This window comes from Zosterops lateralis (genome assembly GCF_965231275.1).
Source record: "Zosterops lateralis genome assembly, chromosome: 1".
In the NCBI taxonomy this organism is placed as follows: domain Eukaryota; kingdom Metazoa; phylum Chordata; class Aves; order Passeriformes; family Zosteropidae; genus Zosterops; species Zosterops lateralis.
The window spans coordinates 44,487,387-44,511,593 of NC_139762.1; the positions used below are offsets into that span (position 1 = coordinate 44,487,387).

The following is a 24,207-nucleotide window of genomic DNA, read 5'->3' on the forward strand; positions in this document are numbered from 1 at the left end:
AATTACAGAATGCATTGCAACTGACAGAACATTGCTGCTATGAAGTCCATTTATAAAATTTTCAGATAACACTTTTTTTCCTCTATATATGCTATAAACTCATAATTGCCTTTAGAGATCCCTGAAGACCCAGAAATTGCAGAAGAATATTATGCAGATGAGTTTGAATCCTGTTCAGAAGACAGTGAAGAGGAGGAAGATGCAGAATTGTCATGGACAGTCTCTAAGACAAATCACCAGGTATATGTGACCTTTGAGAACACCGTATACACTTGATGCTCATTTTCCACGACAAAACTGAGTACCTTCCCAGAATTTGTCCTACTGACATTGCTGATTTTTTGTTGTTGTTGTTGTTGTGTGGTGGTTTTTTTGTTTTGTTTTGTTTTGTTTTGGCACGGTTTCTTTTGTTAGGAATGTGTATATATATCAATAGCATGAATTAATTATATGTGTATTATAAGATATTGATGAGAAAGATTTTTGCATTCCTTCAAGATTAAAGATAACACTCCCATGAATGTCTTAAGGTAGATTATTGTCAGAAAACATCCTTGTGACTCTAAAACACTCAGAGTGGGATCCTCTCAAATGCTAGCTATGATTTAAATTAAATTAAAGCTGAAGGCATACTTCAAGCATAAGATCTAAGTTCTGGCTCTAAATCCCACACAAAGATAGTCACCTCTAGTTCCTGCCTATATTAGACATATTTTCTAGGACAGTGTGATGAATGATGAGCCTAGACAGCTGCAAGACTTGATCAGCAAATCTGTAGACTTTCCCACCTCACAGAAAGTGTCAGTGAAGAGAAAGCTTATTGTTGGAAGGCTTAGAGTAGCTTTATCAGTTGAGGCTGCCACAAGAAAGTCAGGGATTGCAATGTGAAGGTTGAAGATTATTGGAAAAGGCACCTAATTTAGATCTGATCAGAATGAGCTGAGATGAATCTTGTCTCCAGTGATCAAGTCTCAGTTAAATCAATAAACGTAAGTGCCTGAGGCAGTTCTGAAAATGGATCTTCCTAAGGCATTCAGGAACTATTAATTTCTCCCATGGGCCACCAGTTTCAAGCATGGCCTACAGTGCCTCTGAATTCTGATTCTGCCTAGGAACAGTTACTTTATTCTGTGATCATGTGCAAAGTTTACAGAACAGAGTGTTATGTCTTCTGCATTTCAGGGACTGGCCAAGTAGACTAATACTCTTCACTAAGTTAAAAATAACTTGTGGGCTTTAAAAATTGAACTAGCTTCTTTGAGATGGAGTTTTTAAGGCAAAAAATAAAGTGTGAGAAATCATAACTCTACTTCTAGCACAGTAGCAGGGGATTCTGAAATTGTCCCACAAGTAAAACTTGAAGTTTACTCAGGAACAGCTTCATTCAATCTAGACATGTCCTCCTAACTTTCAAATTAAACACACAGGATGCCTTAAAATTCAAGAGCAGTTTGTGCAGTAGTGTTCTAAAGAAATTGTTATTCAATGCTAAAACAGTGGATTATTTTAGACAATACTTTTTTTCAGTTTGCTGGGTTTATGCTTACCCACAACACATAAACATGGAAAAATCCATTGCTCAGAAAGTCTACCACAAGATACTCTTGGAAACCAAATTACTGCTCATTTTCATCAGACTCTGAGACAATTTTTCTTTTTTAGAATGCCTTTTGAAATTTTCATTCAGCTTTCATTGATGGTATCATTAAGTGTCAATCAATAGTGTTTTTGAACAGGCAGACTGCTGCTTAGAATTAATGAAGGGCAGACGACAATAATAGATTTCTCAGTAATGCAGAATAAATTAGGTGTTGGCATTCAGCTGTGAGCTGCAATGGTCCCTCATATTGGACTGACTAAAAATTCCAGGATAAGAACCAGCATGGTGGCCTGGAAGAGCCATCCCACTGGCACCCCACTGTCTCTGTCCAGTCCCCGTGGCCCTGAGACTTCTCTTTACCAGCATACAGAGCATTGATCTGAACTGGGCTGCACAGACTGACTGGAATGCACTTTTGCAACCATTTGCCTTTTGGGACTTCCTCTGTAAAAGAAGATAATTACCTGTGCTTTTCTTGTGTTGACCCCAGCACCTTAAGATATTCAGTAAATGTGTTTTTAGGTTGGCACAATTACCTTTTCTATTTCTTGGGAAATGAAATAGGCAATTTTTGCCTTCTCAAGTGAAAAATTCTGCAGTGAGTCCAAGGTGAAAGCAGACTGAACATAGATTTCCAAGTCTGAACATCTATGTCTGAACTCAACAAACAGAAAGACAGTACTGTGAGGGGGAGTAAGCAAGCATTATTAAAGAGTAAGCATCTAATACATGTTGGATGGAATACACAGAGAGGTCCCTCTTTGGTGATTATAAAGGGATTTACAGTTATTAACATGCACATAATGCCTTCCTTTGGATATCAATGGTTATGTGAGATGAATCCCACTCAAAGGTAGATGGGATCATGCTGAGTATTAATAATAAACTTCAAATCCTGCCAGAATAGCAAAGGTTTGCTTCTGCTGTCATTTACTTAATACCAAAACTCCTATTTCTATGATGAGATTCATACTCTTAAATCCTTTCTTCAAGGATACCTTAAACCAAGCTTTTGGAGGTGTATGCTGAAAAAGAAATCATTCCACTGCAACACAGTAAGGGCTTGTAAGGTAATTTCTGCAAATCGTTTAAATTTCCAATCCCAAAATTGCTTTACTAGTTACTTCTGTGCAGAGAGTGCAGAAATGCTGCATCTGGTGGTGCTCTCTGGTGACCCCATTATTTCAAACAAGGATTAAAAATATTTCCAATGTTCATGCAGTAGCATGGGGTCAGAAAAGTCATCTTTATGAACAACTTATTAAGGTGCAAGATGTAGAAAGGGATATGAGCTGTTTATTCAAGCTATATTAGGCTCCCACAGATGTCAAGACAGACTGAGAAGTAGCAGCCTCATGTGGGATGTAAGACCGCTTAGGAAGGTCGAGTTAGGCACTGAAACACTGTAATTTTAGAGGTTTAGGATAGGAGCTGACAAGGCTTTTTTTCTCCTGTTGATACTTTTCAATACAGCCTATCTGATTTCAGATACATTGGCCAGCACTGGAGTTTAGCGTCCTTTGTTCCTTTCTTTTGGAGCAGAAATGCACGTTGACGGATTTCAAGCAGCAATTTGCCAATTGCTTTTCCAGACCTTCACCTCTTCAAGACAGTGGCTTTTTTCTTCGTTTTTTTTTTTTTTTTTTTTTTTTTTTTTTTTTTTTTTTTTTTTTTTTTTTTTTTCCCTAGGAAATCCTGTTTCTAATTAGGGGGAAATCATGAAAGAGAATGACAAACTGTTTTAAAAAAACATTTTAATATGTGTTGCTTAACAGAAGTTTCACCTTGAAAAGTTAGTGTGTAATGAAGATTCCATTGGCTTTGATTTAGCCGAGATGCTGGTGGATGCTCTTTGCTGCAACTCATCACCATGCTCTTAGTGGTTTTTCTCAGTGACCATAATAACAATTTTACCCTCTTCATTATGACAAAGTCTGCTACTGTGATGCAGTAGGTTCCTATTTTCAAATTCCAAGTTGCTTCTGAGATTGTCAGCTCAGACAATCACTGACATAAATTATCATAGCTCCAGCAGCTCTGAGTGGTCTGTGTGCTGTGATCCCAAAGATGCTCCACTGTTTTTCTAACACATGTTTTGGCATGGCTTGTAGCTGTTAGAAATGGGGTTGTTTCTTCTGAATCTGAAATGTGCAGGCATTCACTCACACTGGCCCTTACGCATGGGAGATCTATCACAGTTCCTTGTCCATTCCATAGGGCTTGGCTTTCTCTGCCAAAAAAAAAAAAAAAAAAAAAAAAAAAAAAAAAAAGAGAGAGAGAGAGAGAGAGAAAGATTAAAAAAATACATTAAATGAAACAGCTAAATCCTCTTCCAGTGCTAAACCCAAGTGGGGAAAAGACAGGGGTGATGAAAGAGGTGAAAATATATATTTTGCCTTACAGCAAACCAGCTTTATTGTTATAATTGGAGTAAATATGATGTCTTGCTGTGAAAAGTCAAAGGTTTGGGAATTACAGGCTTTATCCCATTAAAATTTTTCTTATAAGGTTTTATTACAGCGATAGTGCTGTATATGGTTATTTACTGTGTTTTGTCTGTCTGTAGATTTGTGGTTAACTGTTAGTGATAATGAAAATAAAAATAATTACAAAGTAATATTAGCAGAAGATCAATATAACTTTTTAGTTTTGAATGAAAAAAATTTAATGACTTTTTAAATGAAGTCTTAATGGTTCTTTTTTTAGAAATACAGAGAAATTGTATCTGTAATACTGAGTCTGTCTTAATTCAATATCAATACGTACTGTGTATTAGTAACGTAATGAATGCATTCCCTAGCATTTCCTGGCTGCAGAACTGGACACCCTTGTGCTGATTTGATCCAATCAGGACCCCACAGGCTGCTCCAAAAGGGCAAAGAGGCTCCTTCAAACCAATGAGCTTGTGGGTTACCTGCTGTAATGGCCATCCAAGAAGCAGATTCCTGCCTTGCAAACCTCAGCTAAAGTAGCAGAGCCTGTTTCAAATATAAGCCCATGAAACAACTCAGGGTGAAGAACAATTAGTTTATGCTCATCCATAACAGCTCCCACTTGCACTAGAAGGTCCCCAACCAGCTGGAAGTCACTGCCAACAATTATTGCTGTCCTGTTTAGTTATACTGGCAGTTTCTAAATTGAGAAATTTAGAATGGGCATTTTAGTAAGATCACAGAAGAATATAAAGCAGATTGTCCACTGTAGAAGTGGAGGTCAGTAGTGTTTCTTTTTGTTCCACTGTTTCAAGTCTTAAAAGCATAGAGTACTGACTATTTTTTTAAATACATATTTTTGACATGTTTTTTTAGGAAGGTCAAGATTTTGACTATCAGTTTCAAATGGTCAAGGAATGATGTGTTGTTAAATGTGATATGGCAGCAACTTCTACACACTCAGAGTCCAAGTTTTTCTTGGACTTTCATAAAATTGTGATGTAATTCCTGAACAACAATTATTGCTTAATGGCCAGAACTTTGAATTTCATCTGTGTACACAAACAACATTTCGTATGAAAGATAACATGGCAAAACTGTTGGCCATCTGTTTGGCAGCAGAACACTTGAGATATAAAAATGTTAACATCTCTTCTTAATTAAAATTTTTTCAATTAATTGTTGTTACTAGACATGTAAGTAGATGCAATTACATGAAAGATAAGTAATCATTTGCTATGGGCAGCTATTATAAGCATTAAAAAATTTTTGGCATAGTTAAAAAGTATATATTTGCCTTTCTCAATATAATATTGTTTTAGATATTCCAGGACTGACTGATGATAAACTGCTGATATTTTTTCAGAGATTATGGACTAGCACCCACAGTGGTGCACTCCCTGCACAGTCGTTCCAAACACTTGTGTTCTACAAGGAATCCAACTGAAATAGGTGTTTGGTTATAACATCCTTCCAAAGCCTGATGTTTTAGGAAAAGAAAGCATAGAAAAATGTCCAGAGGAAATGTAACTTCTTTATAGTCTAGTCTTGGCACTTACTGGTGTGATATCCTCTATGTTTGTGGGATCGTACCTCTGGGATATAGTGTTTGTGTTTAGGTTTGTGCTCACACTAATGCTATTCCTATTTCATTTATTCACAGGACAGTGATATGGAGGCAATGGTTGAGTATTTGGAGAGTGTCCTGAATAACAGCTCATTGGGTAAGATGATATATCTTCTTTTGATAGCAGCAGTTATTAGCAGTCTGTATGCCTCACTGTCCAACTATTTCCATTTTGTAACAAAATAACTCAAAAAATGTGGTCTCCTTGAAAATTACTTCCTTAATCTACTGCAGAGAAGTATAACTATGCCAAAAGAAAAGGCGTAAGTAGTTAAGTGCTTTTGTTGAAAATAACAAAGCCATAAAGCATGCTAGTCAGAAGTATAGAATGTTATAAAAAAAAAAACTTCTAAAAATTTGGCTACTGTCATTTTTTCTCCAGAGGAAGATATTTGAGGATGTGTAAGCTATTTTATAGTTTTTAATCCTGGTAAGAATAAGAGAAAATGAATTGAAGTATTTAATTTTTTAAAAGTTAGGATCAAGGTTTGGATAATAATTTATGTAACAGTATCTCATTACAGATACAAAGAAATCCGTGAGAATTAAAGTTTGTAATTTAATCTGAAAATCTCTGGCAAAATATTGCCTATAGATATACAGTTTGAAAATCTGGGTCCTTGTGGTCTACTTAAAAGCTAAAAAGAAAACTTATATGAAAGAAGGCTGTTCACTGTTATGGTTCCTTCTGAGCTGATCTCCGGCCAGCCCTGCTCTTCAGATAACCATATAAACAATTTATTCCTGTGGGTCCAGACCCCAGACAGAGACGTGTTCCAGGCTGGAGGAAGGAGCGGACTCACACTTGGGGACCAGAAAGGTTTTATTCAGCCCAAGGCCAGGTGCAAGTGAACATTTCTAGGGCTTACCTGCCCTTAAATACAGGGGGGAGTTACCTGTGGGAATGAAGGGGAGTGACTTAGGAACAGGGGGCATTGGCATGGCCATTTTGGGGCAAAAGGGGAGTGGGCAAACCTGAAGCCTGGCTGAGTCACCAGCTTTTGCCAGAGTACTCAAGCACTAGGGTATGTCAACGGGTCTTATCAGGGAAGATTACAATGGACTGGAAGAGGGCTATTGTAAGGGGAAACTACAGGGGTTTGGAAAGGGGGGGTTGGTAGGGATGAACTATTTACAGAACTTTAGAAAACCCAAAATGGACATGGCAACACACTGTGGCTGCCATAGTCCCTGTCCTCGGAGGATCACCAAGTGAGGCTGTGCCAGCAGCAGTCTGAGTGTGAGCTGAGCTCCCAAAGGCTCCCCTGGGAACTGCAGCCCCATTTAGCTGCTTCATTTGCACTTGTTCAGCTGAGATAAACCTGACTTGGTGTTATCTAAAACCACAACACGGGAGACTCCTAGGAAGTCCTCCTTCCAAAGATCCTTCCAGTGCTGAGCTCTGTTTCACCCCTGCTTGTGAGCCTGGACAGATGGGAAGAGAGAGGCAAAGAAGGATGAAAGGGAGCAACCACAGTTGTTGCTATCACAGTCTTGTAGCCACTGGTCACCTTCTGGGCCCCATGTTGGGGAGACCCTCAGGACTGAAGGAAGGAACATTGACATCCAGTTTCTATGCACACTTACAGAGAACCCCCTGCCTCCAAATTCTGCACTCTATGTATTTGCAGCATCACTGTCTGCAATGGGTTTGCAGAAGTTGAAATAAGAACAAAATTTTGCTCTGTGCTTCAGTATTCTGTCATTTAATTAAAGAGAGGAATTGCCTTGAAGGCTGCTGAGAACAAACAAGAATATTAGCTGAAGACAAACAGTGGTGTTTTAAAGCTAATCTTAGTATTAGAAACTCCCTTATCTTAATCTTTTTCATTTAGTATTAGGGACAAGAATATGCCTTTTTAAAAATTGTAAGACTAAAGAATTAAATTTTACTTTTATCACTAAAAAAATCTCCTGTCAGTCTGTGCTGAAACTTATGGCCTTTCTCCAAGCTAAGGTAGTAATTAGGTATGATTTGCTTCAAAGAAATATATATGATGATAATAAGAGACAAATCTCCAGGTTCCCTTTTATCTTTGTATGCCCAGTGTCACTGAGAAAGTTCAAACTTCCATTATTTTAAGTTCTTCCAAAGTCAAGCTATAAACCTGCAGTTGGGATCATTTTTATGTGTTTGCTAATGTTCATTTATACCTTGCATATTTTTCACTGGGCTCCAAGTTCCCCTTACATCAAAATTTTCTGTATATGGTGCATTCTATATAGGTTAGATACTTGCTGTCTTTTTCACCCTAAAGCTAGTTGTGTCCCCTTCCAGATGTGCATTTCTTTAACTGATCACTAGCACATTGGTTTTTGCCATGGCATTGCCAGTACTAGCCAGAGCCTCCCTTCTTGGCATCCCATGCCTGTAGTCTTTTACACCTCATCCTTTGTTCCCACTTTTCAAGGCATCTGCTGTTGTACCAGGCCTGTACTTCTCCACGTTAATTGAATTAAGTTAGTTCTAAATATGTCTTTCTGCACAGAATACTACTATACATCTAAAAGTGTAGGTTATATATTACAAGAATAAGTGGAAATAAAACACCCCACTATGTAGCAATTAGAAGAACTGCTGCTACAGCTTAAGAAAATAAATCAAAATTTCTGTCAGGACAAGGCAAGATCAGGCTCAGTTTCAGGTGTGTGCAAGCAGTGGCAATACCCTATTACTGGGCTACAGAGCTACAACAGAATTATAATGGCTACTCCTAAACCAGTATGGATTTCATGACAATAATAGGGCAATAGAAGGAGGAATCTACATCTTTCATTGTTAAAGTATTACCAAAAAATTATGAGTAATTTCTAGTGATTGTTAGAGAACAACCAAGAAGAAAAAAAACTAGAACCGTTTTTTGTTTTGTTTTGTTTTGGTGTTTTTTTTTTTTTTTTTTTTTTTTTTTTTTTTTTTTTTTTAACAACAGGTGGAGTTTGTTTAGTATAAACCTCAGTGTTTATAAAAGGACTTGGGAGCTAGCTGAGTTTTCTCCTCATGAGGTCCTAGAATCACTCTAAGTATCAAAGCTTTCGTGGTACACAATTGCTTTTATGTTGGCTATACAGGTCCATGAGGAGTGCATCTGAAATAAGATAGGCCATGCTGAGAACTTGAAAAATTGGGAAAATTCAAGAAAAAAACTGCAAAAGATAACAGAGTTTGAAAAATTCATTTTAAAATTTACTAAATTTGCTTGGCATTAGGGAAGAGAAAGTTAGGGGCAGTTGGGTTGCTTTGTACTGTTTATGAATCTGGAAAAAACATTTGATTCTAATCTTTTATATCTTGTACAAAAAGGCATTGTAGGATCTCACAGATAGCAGTGAAAGCTAAAGAAAAGAAATCTGAAAATCAAACAGATGTTTGTGATTCAGTGGAGATAGCAGCTTCACAACACACCATGCCTTATGAAGAGATGCAGTAAATGTGTATCACCAATTCTTTGGTCATTAGCAGAAATGTTTGTAGGAATGCCTTTGGATCATAATTTATGAAAACTCTTACCAGATAATGCACCTGTGAATAAATTCCTTTCTCTACAGATCCTCAGTGAAAACCTCAAACTAGTGCTGTATCACCTGAGAGGACAAAGATCTTTTGCCCTTTGCCCCATGTTGTTTCTGCAATACTGGGTTAGACACTGGGAGACAGGGAAATGCATTTGGAAACCACAATACCTGGTTTTGAAAAGTCAGTGTTCTTGTTTCATTTGATTTTGTTTAATGGATCAAGAAGGATATATTGGGTTTAAAAAATGCAACTTTTTGAAGAAGCATGGTTCCTTGTTGTGTGTTGATATGTAGGTACATAAACTGCCTGAAGTTAGGTGCAAAATATATTATTAATCAAGTAACTGCATCTAAGAAAATACCTTTGATATAGAAGTTGGTATGGTTATGAATCACCCCAGCAAAATTTGTTGAGGTATGGTGTAGCATCAATGTATCAAGGTCTTAGCAGTCTTCACTGGGAACTCATTTTTTTTAATGACTAACCACACCTTTGCACCATCCTACAGTATTCCGTTTGTGCTGCTTTGCAGTAGCCAAAAAATCATATTAAATGGAGAGGAAGATTGAGAGTTTGCACATAAAGACTAAGTTTTTTCTTGGCCAACTGCCAATTTGTAAAGCAGACAAAATATGATTTAGCCAGAAATCTCAGGGGGAAAAAAACAAACAACCAAAACAAAACCCCCCAAAACCCACCAAACACTAAACAAGAAGGATGTCTTTAATAGTGAAATGTCATAGGAGAAGGAAATATTGTAGTAATAAATATACTGAATTCACTAAACAGAAAGAATATACTGAGCTTTTACTGCAGTGATATATCCTGTAATAATAGTAATGCCAGAATTTATCTGATGCCTGTGGTTAAATGTACTCTTTCTTAAGAGACTGCAAGGTTTATATTTTCCTTAGGCCGCTGGTGCTCAAGGTATCAATTTTTAATTGCTTTCAAAGCACCAAAGCCCTACATCTGGACCTTAATACTGTGCCAGCTGAGAGAGGAGCATGCAGCCCAGTAAGGCACAAACACTGCTTAGCACAGCACCTGGGGTTTCCTCAGAGCTATCCTGAGGATAGCTGAATTTTCCAGTGCTGCTAAAGGAGTTGAATGCTTCCAGACTCCATGTAAAAATATATGGATATGCATGTGCACTGTTACAGTAAATGATCAGGAAATGTGTTTTGCATTAATGGCTAAAATGGTTGCCAGTGAGAACTGGGCTTGTCATTTTCCATCTTTTAAACTACATTAACTGTGCCTGAGTTGTAGTACTTAGGCAGCAGATAACTTATAAACATTAGGTGTAAAATAGGCTAGGAAAATGTTTTAAAATGTGCAATTGTTTGTCCATCCTGCTAAGAGAATCAGAAATCCATTTCTTCTGTGCTTCCAAGCTTCTGAATACAGCAGACACTCGCTGAGAGTGATTCAGTAGGATCACTCACAATGGAAAGTTTTAATCTCAGTATTCAGATGGATGTGATCAGGGTCTAGAATCATGTAAGGCATAGGAGCTTAACTGTTGGAAGAGCCATGGTTACACATTCCAGGGAAGCATTTGGTGTTCTCTGGGGGTGTCTGTACCAGCTCATAGAGGGAGGGGAGCAGCAAGCTCCCTCTGGCTGCATGTGATCCCTGTTAATGCAATCCAAACTAAGCCAAACCCCAGCTGAGTCCAAGCCAAAAACCCCTGGTAGGAGGGGAGTGTGAGTTCTTTTAGACGAGGCATTGTGTTAACGCGTTTGACTTTTGGCTTGTTCCTATCCTATGCAAAGCTCTCCCATGCCTGTTCAGAACTTTGGGTCTTGTGTGGCACAGCCCACACATTTACACCCTGATTCATCTCCTTTTTTGGAAAGTGCCTAATGCCAAACAATTTGCAAGAAGAAGCTGAAATAGCTGCTTTGTTCAGCTTAAAAAGTTAAAAGCTGAAATAGGATCTTTTTTCCCAATTATAAAGAAATTAAAGCAGTATGCAAAAGGGAAGGAAAGAACTGCATAAGCCAAGGGATAGGACTGGCACAGGAGGAAAACCAGCATGAACTGCTTGATAAAGAAATTTTATCAGGAAATAAGAGGGGAGATTTTAGCCACTAGCTCCTAGTGAGGCTTTGAAATTGTCTTTCAATGGGAGCAGTCAGGGCAAAAAATACAAAAATTTCTAAGGAAAAACACAGACTTGTATGATGGGATGATTACATGAAATTGCAGCATATTTGAGCTAATAACCCTGACTGTGCTCTGTGATTCAGCACTTCTGTGTTCCTGTGGATGAGTGCCTCAGTGGTATGTGAGTCCTAGGTCCTGAAATATTGCAACAGCTCACAAGGCCTGCAAACAGAAAGAGTGGGCATGTATGTTTGTGCATATGTATATTTCTTACACATACATATGTATTTACATATAGGAGTATGTTTATATATATATATTCATATATAAAAGAGTACCTTTATCTGAAGGAGAAACCAATGCTGTAATATAAATACTTCCAGTTTACAGTAATGATCAAGCTCAAGGAAAGACTTGCCTGTTAGGAAGAATGTTCTTGCTCTTAAAGATAAGTAAAAAAAACAATGGAAGAAAACGCATATTGTCTAAGCAAATTTAATTTTGTTGGATATTTATCGATCCCAGCACTTCCTCAAGTGATTATCCTTTCTGTTGTAATTCCTTGTGTATTCCTCGTTATTGTGATTCTGGTGCCTTTAAGCTATAAACCTACTTGTCCCTCAAAAAGGAATTGCCCTTAATGTACATTTAATAATCTAATTAATCTTTAATTAATGTGGCACTGCCTTGTGAGAAACAGGAATAATCTTCCTCCTTCTGACTGCCCTTGATTCTGCACTAGAGCTGGGGGGATGAAGGTGAATAAGGCTGTGTGTCTGTGCATTGATTTGTAGGCTCGAGGACTGTCACCGGAGTGTCTCCAGGAGTGCCCCAGGGATTCAGAGCTCTCAACAGTGCAATGGCTGAGACCAAGCTGAAACGCATGAGAGAGTAAGTAGCATATTTATGTGCTACCGATGTGCAGGCAAAGAATATGGATTTGAAAACTGCAAAGCACAGCAAATAAAACCCAAAAATCCCATCAACAAAAAGAAGTGAATGATAAGGTATTTAGAGACTTGCCCACTTGCCTCCAGAGAGGATGAAAGTTGACTGACCCTTACTTCTGATTGTTTTCTTGTAAGCTGCATAATCACTGGTTCCAAGATCCATTTTGTCTTCCCTGCTGTCAATGTCATTCTGGATTTCACTTTCTTTATTAGCACAGCCCATGCCCATAAATCACCTGTAGATGTACACATTACCACCACCTTTGCTCCCTCACCCACACTTCATTCTGGCCTGGAATGAAAAATAAGTGGGTTTGTTTCCCATGGTGATACGATGTTTTAAACCAACCAAATCTGCTGCTGTTGACTGGGGTTTTCAAATGAGACAGAGGAATGCACATGGGCAGGTCCCTTTGAAACTCACTGTCTACTTGTTTTCAGTATTGCTGAAATCCCAGCTTTATTTATAAAGGTTTCAGTGTCTTAATAAAACAAGACAACAAATTCTTTCTAGAATGTACTGATTAATGTATCTTGAACCTTTATCTTGATTCAGTAATTTCTGGCCTTCCAAGATTATTGCATCCTAATTTAGGTACTGATCTGATAATCATAGCAATGCATATTATTTCTGAGCTCAAATATTCTTTGCAATGTTGCAAGATTCAACTGCTCTCAGAATGTGAACTCTATTAAAAAGGGCAATTTTTTTCTCTTGTGTGGGTGGACAGTGCCAATAATGTGGTGGATGTTACTGGAATATAAATAAGTTCAAACAGTAGATGCTAATAGTTATTTAAGTGAGCTCCCTGAAGAAAATGAGTACAATTCCAACAACATTGATAGCAATCATTGTTTAAAACAAATCACCAGGTACTTCAGGAAAATGTCAATCACGTTTACTCCTGACAGAAGTTGTTTGACTTTATAGTATCTCAAGATGCAGCAGCTCCTAGGGTTTCACTTCACGGCTTAGCCTTTATTGTGCAACCAGTCCCAGGTCTCACAGCCTTCCACTTGTACTGCTTTCCATCCTCTTTTCACTGAAACTACTTATAAAAATAAGTTAATGCATTGTGTTGTCCCAGCTACTTACAAGGTGAGATTTTTAGTCAAAATGCCCTCTAAACTTAAAGATTTCACCTGTTCTCGTGGTTCCTGGGTAAAACTTAAAGTATTTGAACTTCATGGTCATTGCTTTTAGGGGTGAGGTATGACTAGATCACTTCTTTCAAATTCTGTTTTTCCAGTGCTGTTTCATGGTTTGTTGTGACTCACATTGTCCTGTCTCCAAAGCCTAACATGACTTTTTAATTTTATGAATATGTAAAGGTGAGAAAGGACCTAATTGCTTGGAAAGTAAAGTGTTAAGAAACAAGTCAATGAGCAGAGTACCCAGCATGTATGTAGTCAAAGAGATCCCTGCAAACCCATGGCCAATCTGCACACAGGGCACAATGGGGTTTTCAGTGGTGAGAAGGAAGCTCATCTGGCTATGAATCAACAGATAAAGCCACAGCTTCCCTGCTCATCCCTCAGCAAACTTCATATGATGTGTTTGTTGAATGTCATCCACACAATAGTGCCACATAAGCAAGGCTAATATAATTTAGACTTGTGCTGTTCAGTTTTACTCTGGTAGATACAGACTTTTGGTGGGGGCTGGGGATGGTCTTCCAGACGGCAGCTTCTAATGAAAGAGACATTGTAGGGGATTTGCCTTACAGAAACTGAGTAGCTAGAGTTCCTAAAAGAAAAGAGAAGAGAAGAGCAGGGGAGATAATGTGGAGATGCAGTGAAATCTGTTTGGGTGTCAAGTAACTCTAGAAAGAGAACTATGAAAGTTTGGGTTTTGCACCATTTTCAGATGTTAGGGGAAATAGATTCTGATGAGGGAGACTCCTGTGTCATGAACTGCTCAAAAAGAAACTTTGTGCCCATGCATTACAGATGACATTACTGGAAGAAAGTGTCAGTAGCTCCGATAAAATGGTAAATTCATCTAAAATAACACAGGGTCTAACAGCGAAAGTGCCTTTTAGCCATTTCCAATTGACACGTGAATAATGTTGGCTTGCAAACAACTGTAATGAGGCAGTCACTTGACGGGATGTTATGTGCTCATTGCTTGAATACTGCAACGTAATTCACTAAATGCCCTCTTTGACTTGCTGTGTATCAGAGCATCAATTTAGGAGGTTTCTACTGTGCTAAAAAACTTTATGGGGATATAGAAGGAAGCCACTGATATTCTTGAATGTGGTAGATAGGAGTGCTTGGTCTCCTCCTATTTTAAGTGAAAAGAAATGGCTTTTTTTCACTACAACCACTAAATGTTTTCCCTGACTTTTTGTTTCCAATAACCATTGTGCTCTCTGTTCCAGCTGATCACATTCAGCATCAAAGTGAATCTCTGTCCTCTCAGTAAAAGTCATGATAAAATCACCAACTCCAGTGACAGTTTCTAGTTTATTATATTTGGTATCGGAATTCATTATAGACTTTATAAGAGCAGAGATTTAACTTTCAAGCAGAGTTCATTGTCTCCACAAATATTTCCACTTCAGTGCTAAACATTTTGATATTGGAATCTGCAGTGTTGATAAGAAATTGCCATTTTTTTGTACTAGCTCCCACTGAGGTTATCATTATGCTCCTTCCCAGCCCTGCATGCCACCTAGAAATCAACCAAATATAGAAATGGGAGCTGTGAGGCTCTTATTCCTTATATTGGGCTCTGAAACTGAGGAATCATGTTAGATGCAGGAAACTAGAGGAGCAATTTCCTGGTATTTTCTGTCCTGGCCACCATCTAATTCTTGTGGTGGTTCCCATTCTTGATGGTACGAGGTAACTTGGTGCATGCTGAAGCTGAGAAGCATTACTGGCTCATGCTGTCCAGAACCAAGTTATCTTCATGGAGAGATCCATGAGGACAAATTAATGACTTGTTCCACTCACATTCCCCTATAGAGACTTTCCAACTATGCATCTCAGGAGAGAACCATGCTGTTCTTCAGAAGCAACTCCTCAAGCCAAAGCATTTTTCCTCTGTCAGATTAAATTGTAGTAGCACCTATTAATTTTTTTCTCCCCAAGGTCCATACAAAAAACCGAGTACAGATCGTTCTGTGCTCCTTTGTGGAGATATCCGTGAATATCTACAATGAGTCATTTTAATAGCCATGAACTTTAATATACACTTTAGAATTCAATAAAATGTATGGCAGTAAAAGGAAAAGGCTTTTATGCCCCAAATTTTAAGGAAATTAAAATCCTTTAGCCCAGCAGTAAGCACCTCTTAGTCAGTCCCCAAAGTCTTATGCACAGCAGCATACCATGATCAGGCAAAAGACTTCATCATCCCCTGCTGAGTGTAAGTAAAGCAGTCTTTCAGAAGTCATGAAGAAAAGGCATTGGGTGATATTTTTATTCTACTCCTGCGAATGCTCATAACACTATTGGTTTAGACTCATGAACAGTATGTAGGTATGCTTCTTGTGCTTGTGATGCTGCCATCAAATGCATAGTTTATCTTAAAAATTCAGAAATAAAGGTCATTTTGAGGTCATTCTGTAGGCACAAGAGACATACTTGGTAAGGGAGTTTATTGGCACTGTCTGAGCTACTGTGGTGGTGCTTAAATTCAATTCCAATTGGGTTTTTACTGCTCCAGTTTGGTTTTATAATTTGTGTTTTATAATTTTGTATTTATTTCTATTGTTTAAGATGGCCTCTCCTTCCCTCTCCTTTTCCCCTTCTCTCCTTCCCCCCTTCCCCCAGACCTTCCCGCCAAAATCTTGGTTGTCCTGGTAACCCCATCCCATAATAGTTGTTTACCACCTTTCGGTTAAGTGTCAATCTTTAAGTTATATAACTTCCCCACCCCCTCATCATGTATTCCTCCTCCCCAAGTTACCTGTTACTGGTTCAAAAGTTGTGCATCCCCTCATTATACGTTGGCAAAGAGTTTTAATTGGTCCCACGCGATCCCACCCCCGAACCTACTCAATAAAAAGCCGTGCCATCTTGAGGCCAGCGTCTCTCTCCGGAACGCTGCCTTGGGACCACGCATCCCTTGGTTGCACACCTTGAGAGTCCCGCCTTTCTATTCTGCGCACTATCCGCACCGTTGTCGAGTTTGCCCACGCCTCTGGCAAAGTGAGCCCCTGGATGTAGTGGCGGCAGGGCTGGCCGGAGCTGCACCCATTGGAAAGCCGAACCACTGCAAGCTGGCGCCCAATGCGGGGCTGTCACGCGTGGGCGAACATCTGACAGCTCGACGGCGACGGCTCTGACGCTGTGCCCTCAATTTGAGAGCCACGTGCTCGAATCCGGTCCGTCGGGACCTTTTACGGATTTTTCATTGTCGTCGCGCCTCCTAGTGGAAGCAGCCTTCAGGTGCGCTCCCGGGAGGGAGAGGAGGGTAGCTTCGCAGCACCCAGCGGAGTCCTCTTCAGTGCGGATTTACCCCAGACCAAACCGCTGTACCCACGCAGGAACCAGGGACGGGTAAGCGAGTGAGCCCCTTGCCCTCACCCTACCCAAAAAGGGGGTCCAGCCCAGGAGAGACTGTCCTGGGGGGACCAGCCGCGCGGCGCCCGGGGGGGGGTTGTTTTCCTCTCTCGGGTTTTACTTTCGGTTCCTGTTTTTATTTCGTTTTGTTGTTTTATGTTTTAAGTTTTCGCGGCTCTGAGCGGGAAGCAGCTCGCTCGGGTATCGGGGGAAGCGACACGGGCGCGCCGCGGGCAGGTATCGGGAAGCCGCGAGGCGGGAGCGACACGGCTGAGCCCGTGGTGTAGTGGTTAGAGCTCTGCGCTTTCGCCGCGGCGACCTGGGTTCGAATCCCGGTCGGAGACGGCTCCGAGACCGGGATCGCGGGACCGGAGCGGCGCCGTGCTCGTCTTTTTGCCGGCCCGGGCGCGGGAGACGTGAGTTCGATTCCCGGTCCGGAACGAGGACCGCGGAAGCGGCGGAACCCGGCGGGTCCCGGCGCGGAGCCCCCCCGCTTTTTGTCTGCGCACGGGCACAGACGGGGTTTAAAGCGGTTTTTTTTGTTTTACGAGGCACCTTCGGGGCGGAGGCAGTGGGGGGGGCTGCCTGACCGGAGTTTTTTCGTGCTGGAATTCGGTTTTCAGTTTATTTTGTGTTGCGGTACGGTTTGGAAGGAAAAATGGGTGCCAAGATCTCGGCAGAACAGAAAGACGTTTTTCGTTGTTTTGTTGGAGTTCTCAGTTTTAATAATGTTAAGTTTTCTAAAGGAGAACTGAAGCAGTTTGTGCGCACGCTCTATTTGCATTTCCCCGGAACGAACCCGGAAGTTGTGACGGACCTCCGATATTGGAGCCCTGTCATCTTAAAACTTACCAAATTAGCTGCCGCTGGGGACAAAAATGCGGCGAAATACCTGTTCTGGTCGCGGCAAATTCAAACTGCCGTGAAAAATATGAAGGGAGTGCAGAAAGAGCGGTCTCCCGGAGAAAGCTCTGTTTCCCCCTGTTCTTCCCGCTCTGTATCCCGCTCCCCCTCACCCCGCCGTGGCATCCTCAGAGGTGCAGCGGGCGTACCCCAGCCCGCCAGCCCTGGCGCTCTCAGGACGCCCTCCCCCCGCCCGGGGCAGACAGACCCGTCTGCCCGGGACCTCCGACGGAGCACTGGCCATGCTCCCGAGGAATTTTCCCTTCCCCGAACCTCCCTAAACAAACCCCGAGTTCAGTTCAGTGTTAGTGGAGGCGCCGGCGCGGAGCCGCTCGGCGCCCGCGCGGGAGGCGCGGGGGAAAAGCCGCTCGGCGCCCGCGCGGCAGGCGCGGAGCCGCGCGGCGACCGCGTGGCAGGCGTCCATGCGGAAGAACCGCATGGCGACCGCGTGGCACGGGCATGCGGCGTCCATGCGGCAAACGCACGCGGTGTCCATGAGGCAGGGGCACGCGCCGCCCATGCGACAGGCGCACGCGGCTTCCATGCGGAAGGAGACCCCGGCGCCGATGCGGAATGCGCATGCGCCGCCCATGCGACAAACGCATGCGGCGTCCACGCGGAAGGCGCGCGCTGCGCGCGCGTGGAATGCGCACGCGGTGCCCACGCGGCAGAACCGCGTGGCAGCCATGCGGCAGAGGCGCAGGCACGCAGTGCCCGCGCGGCAGAGGCGCGGAATGGCGGCGGCCGCATGGCGCGGTCGTTCTCTTTGTCCGCCCTGCCCGCCAGCCCGCTGCCGGGGGCGCCGCTCGCCGCCGCCGCCGCCGCCCCGCTCCCGTTCCCTTCCCCTTCCCAGTCCCCCAAGTTTTCCCCCCCAACCCTTTTCCGTCCCCTTCCACCCTTCCCCGAGGTTGTCACTGTTCTGAAACCCCTTCCTATGACCCCCCCACCTGCCGCTCCTCCCGAGTCTCCTCCCAAAACCACTCCTCCGAAGGCGTGCCTTTCCCAGACCCTGGCACGCCCCCCTCCCGTCGCAGGCCACTCCCCTTGGTGACGCCCAAGTCCCGCCCACTGCCTCCCGGTTCCCACGCCCCTTCTTTCGGTTCCCACGCTTGGGGCAAGGAGGGGGAGGGGTGGGATCCAGGAAGTGATGGTCCCCATGTCCCTTCTATCGCTCCAGTTACCTACAGGAGGGGTAGGGGAGGGCATGAGGAGGCAAAGTGGCAGCAGTTGTCCCAGAATGTTGTCAGGGAACTCATGAAGGCCCTCAAGGAGTACGGCCGCATGAGTCCGTACTTCCTTGGTTTGTTAGATGGCCAAGTTACCGGGAGTGAGGTTGTCCCACATGACATCAAGTACCTTTTCAGGTGCTTGCATTCCAGAACTGAGTATCAGCTCTGGTTTGCAACCTGGAAAAGGCACTTGCAGGACGCCCTCCCAGGGTGGTCAAATGACCCTGACACGGCTGTGGACAATGAAGGGAACATGATAACACTGGCACATGTGATGGGTGAGGGAGAATGGGAGATGCCCCAGAAACAAGCTGAAAGTCTCCCAAAGCCGTTGTTGAAGCAGATCGCTCAGGTTGCTGTCAAGGCGTTTTCCACCATGCGGCCTTCCGGCCCCATGGAATCGTATTCAGATGTTTTTCAGGGACCTCAGGAAAACTTCCTGCTGTTTGTGGAAAGGCTAACGGTAGCCATAGAGCAGCAGGAGGAGGACGAAGTGGCAAGGGAGAGGCTGGTCACGTTGCTGGCGTTCAGGCACGCCAACGAAGTCTGCAAACAGGCCATGCTGACCCTTCCACGGATTCCCAAGCCGACATTACAGGACTATGTCGAGGTGGTAACTGAGGTGGTCCCCCTGATGACATCAGCAAAACCAGAAAGGCCGGAACAGCGACGGAAAACCGTGAATGCAGCAACCGCAGAGAGCCCAACCTGCCATCAGGACAACGCGGCCGTGGTACCAAAAGGGAGGCGTCCATCTGGAAATTCAGCTGACAGGCCTTGCGCCTTATGTGGCAAGCAAGGACACTGGTGGCAGGCTTGTCCCCTGAGACGGGAGTTTCAGGAATTTAAACAAGCCAAAGAGGGAGGAGGAGGAAATGGGAGGAGAGGACGCTCCCAACAAAAAAACGAATAAGGGAGCGCGGAGCCACCCAGTGCGATGACCCCAATCGGGTGGCCCAAGCCGGGGGAGGAGGAGTGGGGAATGATGATTTGAGTTGTACCGGACATGACATTTTAACGGACTTGACTTTTTCTTCCCAGAGGCAGCAGAGGAGCCCTCTGAGAGGGAATTCACCGGACAAGACAAGAGACTCCCCTTTGAGGAGTCTTTCACCTGATGATTCTGACCCAAATGTGCCTGTTCCTTTCACAGGAAAGTCCTTGACAACAACAAGCGAAGGAGTGCCCTTTCATCTTCAGTTGTCTGATGCCTTGTGGATCCGTGATGATGAATGGCACCGCGTGGCGGTATCTAAAAATAGAGGTACCTGGCACAAAATTGGCACAACATATGTAGTCGTGGGGGATTGTAAACATACCCCGCCAGAGATCGAGATTGTTCCCCAAACCACTCCTGCGGATCCCGAGTGGTTTGAACTCTGGCTTCGCTGCACGACTCCACCCATTTATCTGTCAAAGGGACAGATAGTCGCCCAGGCAATACCATCACTCCCTGAAAGAGTGTGTCCTGAGGGCGATTGCAGGACCTGCCACCCCCAGATAAGCACAGTCGTGTACATTACACATGACAGACCTGAGGAGGTGTGCAAATTAAGGGTGGGCGGGGAGACCACCACCATTAAAGGTCTCCTTGACTCGGGGGCGGACGTAACGGTGATCCCGGAACACCTATGGCCGTCACGTTGGCCACTGCAAACAGTGGTGGAGCAAGTTGAGGGTGTTGGAGGCCTTCAATTGGCGAAAAAATCAAAGCACATGGTGCAAATTAAGGGGTCCAATGGGCAATTGGCAAACATCCAGCCCTTTGTTTTGAATTACAAAGCACCCCTGTGGGGGAGAGATGTCCTGGCCCAGTGGGGGGCAACAATTGAATTCCCTGACCCTCCACAAAATTTTCAGGCTGCGGTCACTGAACTGCGCCCCACCCAAAAACTGAATTCGAAAACGGATTCTCCAGTTTGGGTGGAGCAGTGGCCGCTTTCTAAGGAAAAGTTAAAGGCGCTGAATGAGCTCGTGGAAGAGCAACTCCGGAAGGGTCACATAGAGGAGACCACCTCTCCTTGGAACACCCCAGTGTTTGTAATACGGAAATCGGATAAGACCCGATGGAGGCTTCTCCAGGACCTCAGACAAATTAACGAGGTCATCGAGGACATGGACTCTCTCCAACCAGGGATGCCTTCCCCAGCCATGTTGCCCCAAAATTACAATTTGGCCGTGATTGACATCAAGGATTGTTTCTTCCAAATTCCTCTTCACCCCGACGATGCTCCGCGGTTTGCGTTCTCGGTTCCTAACATCAACCGAGAGGCCCCGAGGAAGAGGTATCACTGGAGGGTTCTTCCCCAAGGAGTGAAGAGCAGTCCCGCCATTTGCCAGTGGTACGTGTCTTCCTTGCTGACCCCCGTGCGTGCAGCTGCACACCAGGCCGTCATCTTTCATTATATGGACGACGTGCTCGTGTGCGCCCCCAGCGACGACCTGTTGACACATGCGCTTGACCTGACAGTGGCTGCACTGGTTGCTGCAGGGTTTGAGTTGCAGGAAGCAAAAATTCAAAAGATGCCACCATGGAAATATCTTGGCCTCGAAATTAATAAGCGGACCATTGTTCCGCAAAAATTGGCAATCAGAACCAAAATTGAGACCTTAGCGGATGTGCACCAGCTGTGTGGGGCTTTGAACTGGGTGAGGCCTTGGCTGGGTCTCACTACCGAGGACCTAGCACCTCTTTTCAGTTTATTGAAAGGGGGAGAGGGGCTGAGTTCCCCTAGGTCACTCACCCCGGAGGCACAGAAAGCACTTGAAAAGGTTCAAGAGTTGATGTCCACCAGACAGGCAAATCGATGCCATGCTGATTTGCCTTTCCGATTTGTCATTCTAGGGAATCTGCCGCACCTCCATGGAATGATATTCCAATGGGACAACGGGGTGACCAGCATACCCCGGAAGGACCGAGGCGGGAGAGATCCTCTTCTTATTATAGAATGGGTCTTTCTCAGCCACCACAGGTCCAAGAGGATGACACGCCCACAGGAGTTGATGGCTGAATTGATCCGGAAAGCCAGAATCCGCATTAGGGAACTGGCTGGCTGCGACTTTGAGGTGATCCACGTACCAATTCGGTTGAATTCGGGCCAAATTTCAAAGGCAATGTTAGAGCACTTGCTTCAAGAGAACGAAGCACTTCAGTTTGCCCTGGACAGTTACACTGGTCAAATTTCAATCCATCGGCCTGCCCACAAAATTTTTAATTCGGATGCTCAATTTAAATTAAATTTAAGGAGTGTTCAGAGCAAAAGACCGCTCGAAGCCGTGACAGTTTTCACAGACGCGTCCGGAGGGTCCCACAAGTCAGTGGTGACTTGGAAAGATCCTCAGACTCAGCAGTGGGAGTCTGACGTTGCTGAGGTGGAAGGATCCCCTCAGATTGCTGAGTTGGCCGCAGTCGTCAGGGCCTTCGAAAGGTTCTCTGAACCATTTAATTTGGTAACCGATTCGAGTTACGTTGCAGGTGTAGTGTCCAGAGCGGAGAACTCAGTTCTCCAAGAAGTGACTAACATTGCTCTGTTTAAGTTGCTCTCGAAGCTAATAAGGCTAATCTCCCACCGAGAGCAACCGTTTTACGTGATGCACACCAGGTCGCACACGGATTTGCCAGGGTTCATAGCGGAGGGAAACAGGAGGGCTGATGCTCTTGCTGCCCCTGTCGCGAAGGCCCCGCTGCCTGACGTTTTCCAGCAGGCAAAGCTCAGCCACCAACTGTTCCATCAGAATGTGCCAGGTTTGGTCCGAGGGTTCAAACTAACCCGAGATCAGGCCAAGGCCATTGTGGCGACGTGTCCCAGCTGCCAGCGACATGCAGTCCCAACCTTGCATGCCGGGGTAAACCCCCGAGGGCTGAGCAGCAACGAGGTATGGCAGATGGACGTTACTCATGTCCCTCAGTTTGGGAGGCTGAAGTACGTCCATGTGTCTGTGGACACCTTTTCTGGAGCAGTCTATGCATCCGCCCACACAGGGGAGAAAGCAGGGGATGTCATTAAACATCTCCTCCAAGCCTTCTCTTTCCTAGGCATCCCTAAGGTCATCAAATCGGACAACGGGCCAAGCTATGTTTCCAAGGAGTTCCGCAGCTTCCTCCAGCAATGGGGAGTAGAACACAAGACTGGCATCCCCTACTCCCCGACAGGCCAAGCAATTGTGGAGAGGACACACCAAAACATCAAAAGAGTCCTCAATCAACAGGGACAAATTCTGAAATTGGAGTCACCCCAAATTCGATTAGCCAGGGCCTTATACACAATTAATTTTCTAAATTGTTCATTCGAACTTATGAATCCCCCAATAATTAGGCACTTTGGAGGGAACCCAAATTTGAAATTAGAATCCAAGCCGCCAGTTCTCGTCAAGGACCCGGAGACCATGAGAATGGAAGGTCCACACGGTTCAATCACTTGGGGTCGCGGGTACGCCTGCGTATCGACACCCACCGGACTTAAATGGGTGCCGGCCAAGTGGGTGAAACCTTACATTCCCAGGGCCTCTAAAGGATCGGATCATCAAGTGAAAAATGTCACTTGGCGAAGAAAAAGGAAGCCCGTTGGTCCGGAGGAAGAGAGGTCCGCTCCTTCCTTCCCCATTCCTCACTGGCTTTTTGTTGATTAATTTATTTTGTTATATTTTAAGTTACAGGAGAGACCAGTCAGATACCAACTGAGAGCCCCAGAAGGACTGGTTTGACCAATTGTTTGGAAACTGGGGACTCTCAGGCTGGGTCAATTCTGCTGTAAACACAGGACTCCTAATTTTGTTTTTGTTACTTATAATTGGAATTGCATTTGGCATCATCCGACGAGTCACCCAAAAGACCATCACTGCAGCCACCTCGTCACTCAGCGTGAACAACGTCTGGGCCAGTGTTCCTCCCGTCGAGGAGATCGAGATGCAGCAGCTCCCGTCATGGGAAGATGAGGAATACCCTGACCCAGAGGACTTCTTCACCGGAGACTGATGACGAGAGGTGACTCACGGAACAGAACATCTATCCCCCAAGCAGACACTACCAAAAGCCATCACAAAAAAATAAAAAAGGGGGAGATGTGGTGGTGCTTAAATTCAATTCCAATTGGGTTTTTACTGCTCCAGTTTGGTTTTATAATTTGTGTTTTATAATTTTGTATTTATTTCTATTGTTTAAGATGGCCTCTCCTTCCCTCTCCTTTTCCCCTTCTCTCCTTCCCCCCTTCCCCCAGACCTTCCCGCCAAAATCTTGGTTGTCCTGGTAACCCCATCCCATAATAGTTGTTTACCACCTTTCGGTTAAGTGTCAATCTTTAAGTTATATAACTTCCCCACCCCCTC

At 43.9% G+C, this 24,207-nt stretch overlaps 1 protein-coding gene across 3 annotated transcripts in view; it reads left to right on the forward strand.

The window, feature by feature from the left end:
- Positions 1 to 24,207, forward strand: part of NEK11 (NIMA related kinase 11) — an 88,769-nt gene that overhangs the window by 55,442 nt on the left and 9,120 nt on the right. For all 3 annotated transcript variants that reach the window (XM_083855087.1, XM_083855085.1, XM_083855086.1), the window contains 3 exons: positions 116 to 240; positions 5,696 to 5,756; positions 12,080 to 12,176. In XM_083855087.1, coding sequence (XP_083711213.1) covers positions 116 to 240; positions 5,696 to 5,756; positions 12,080 to 12,176 — 283 coding nt within the window. The remainder of the gene's footprint in view (positions 1 to 115; positions 241 to 5,695; positions 5,757 to 12,079; positions 12,177 to 24,207) is intronic.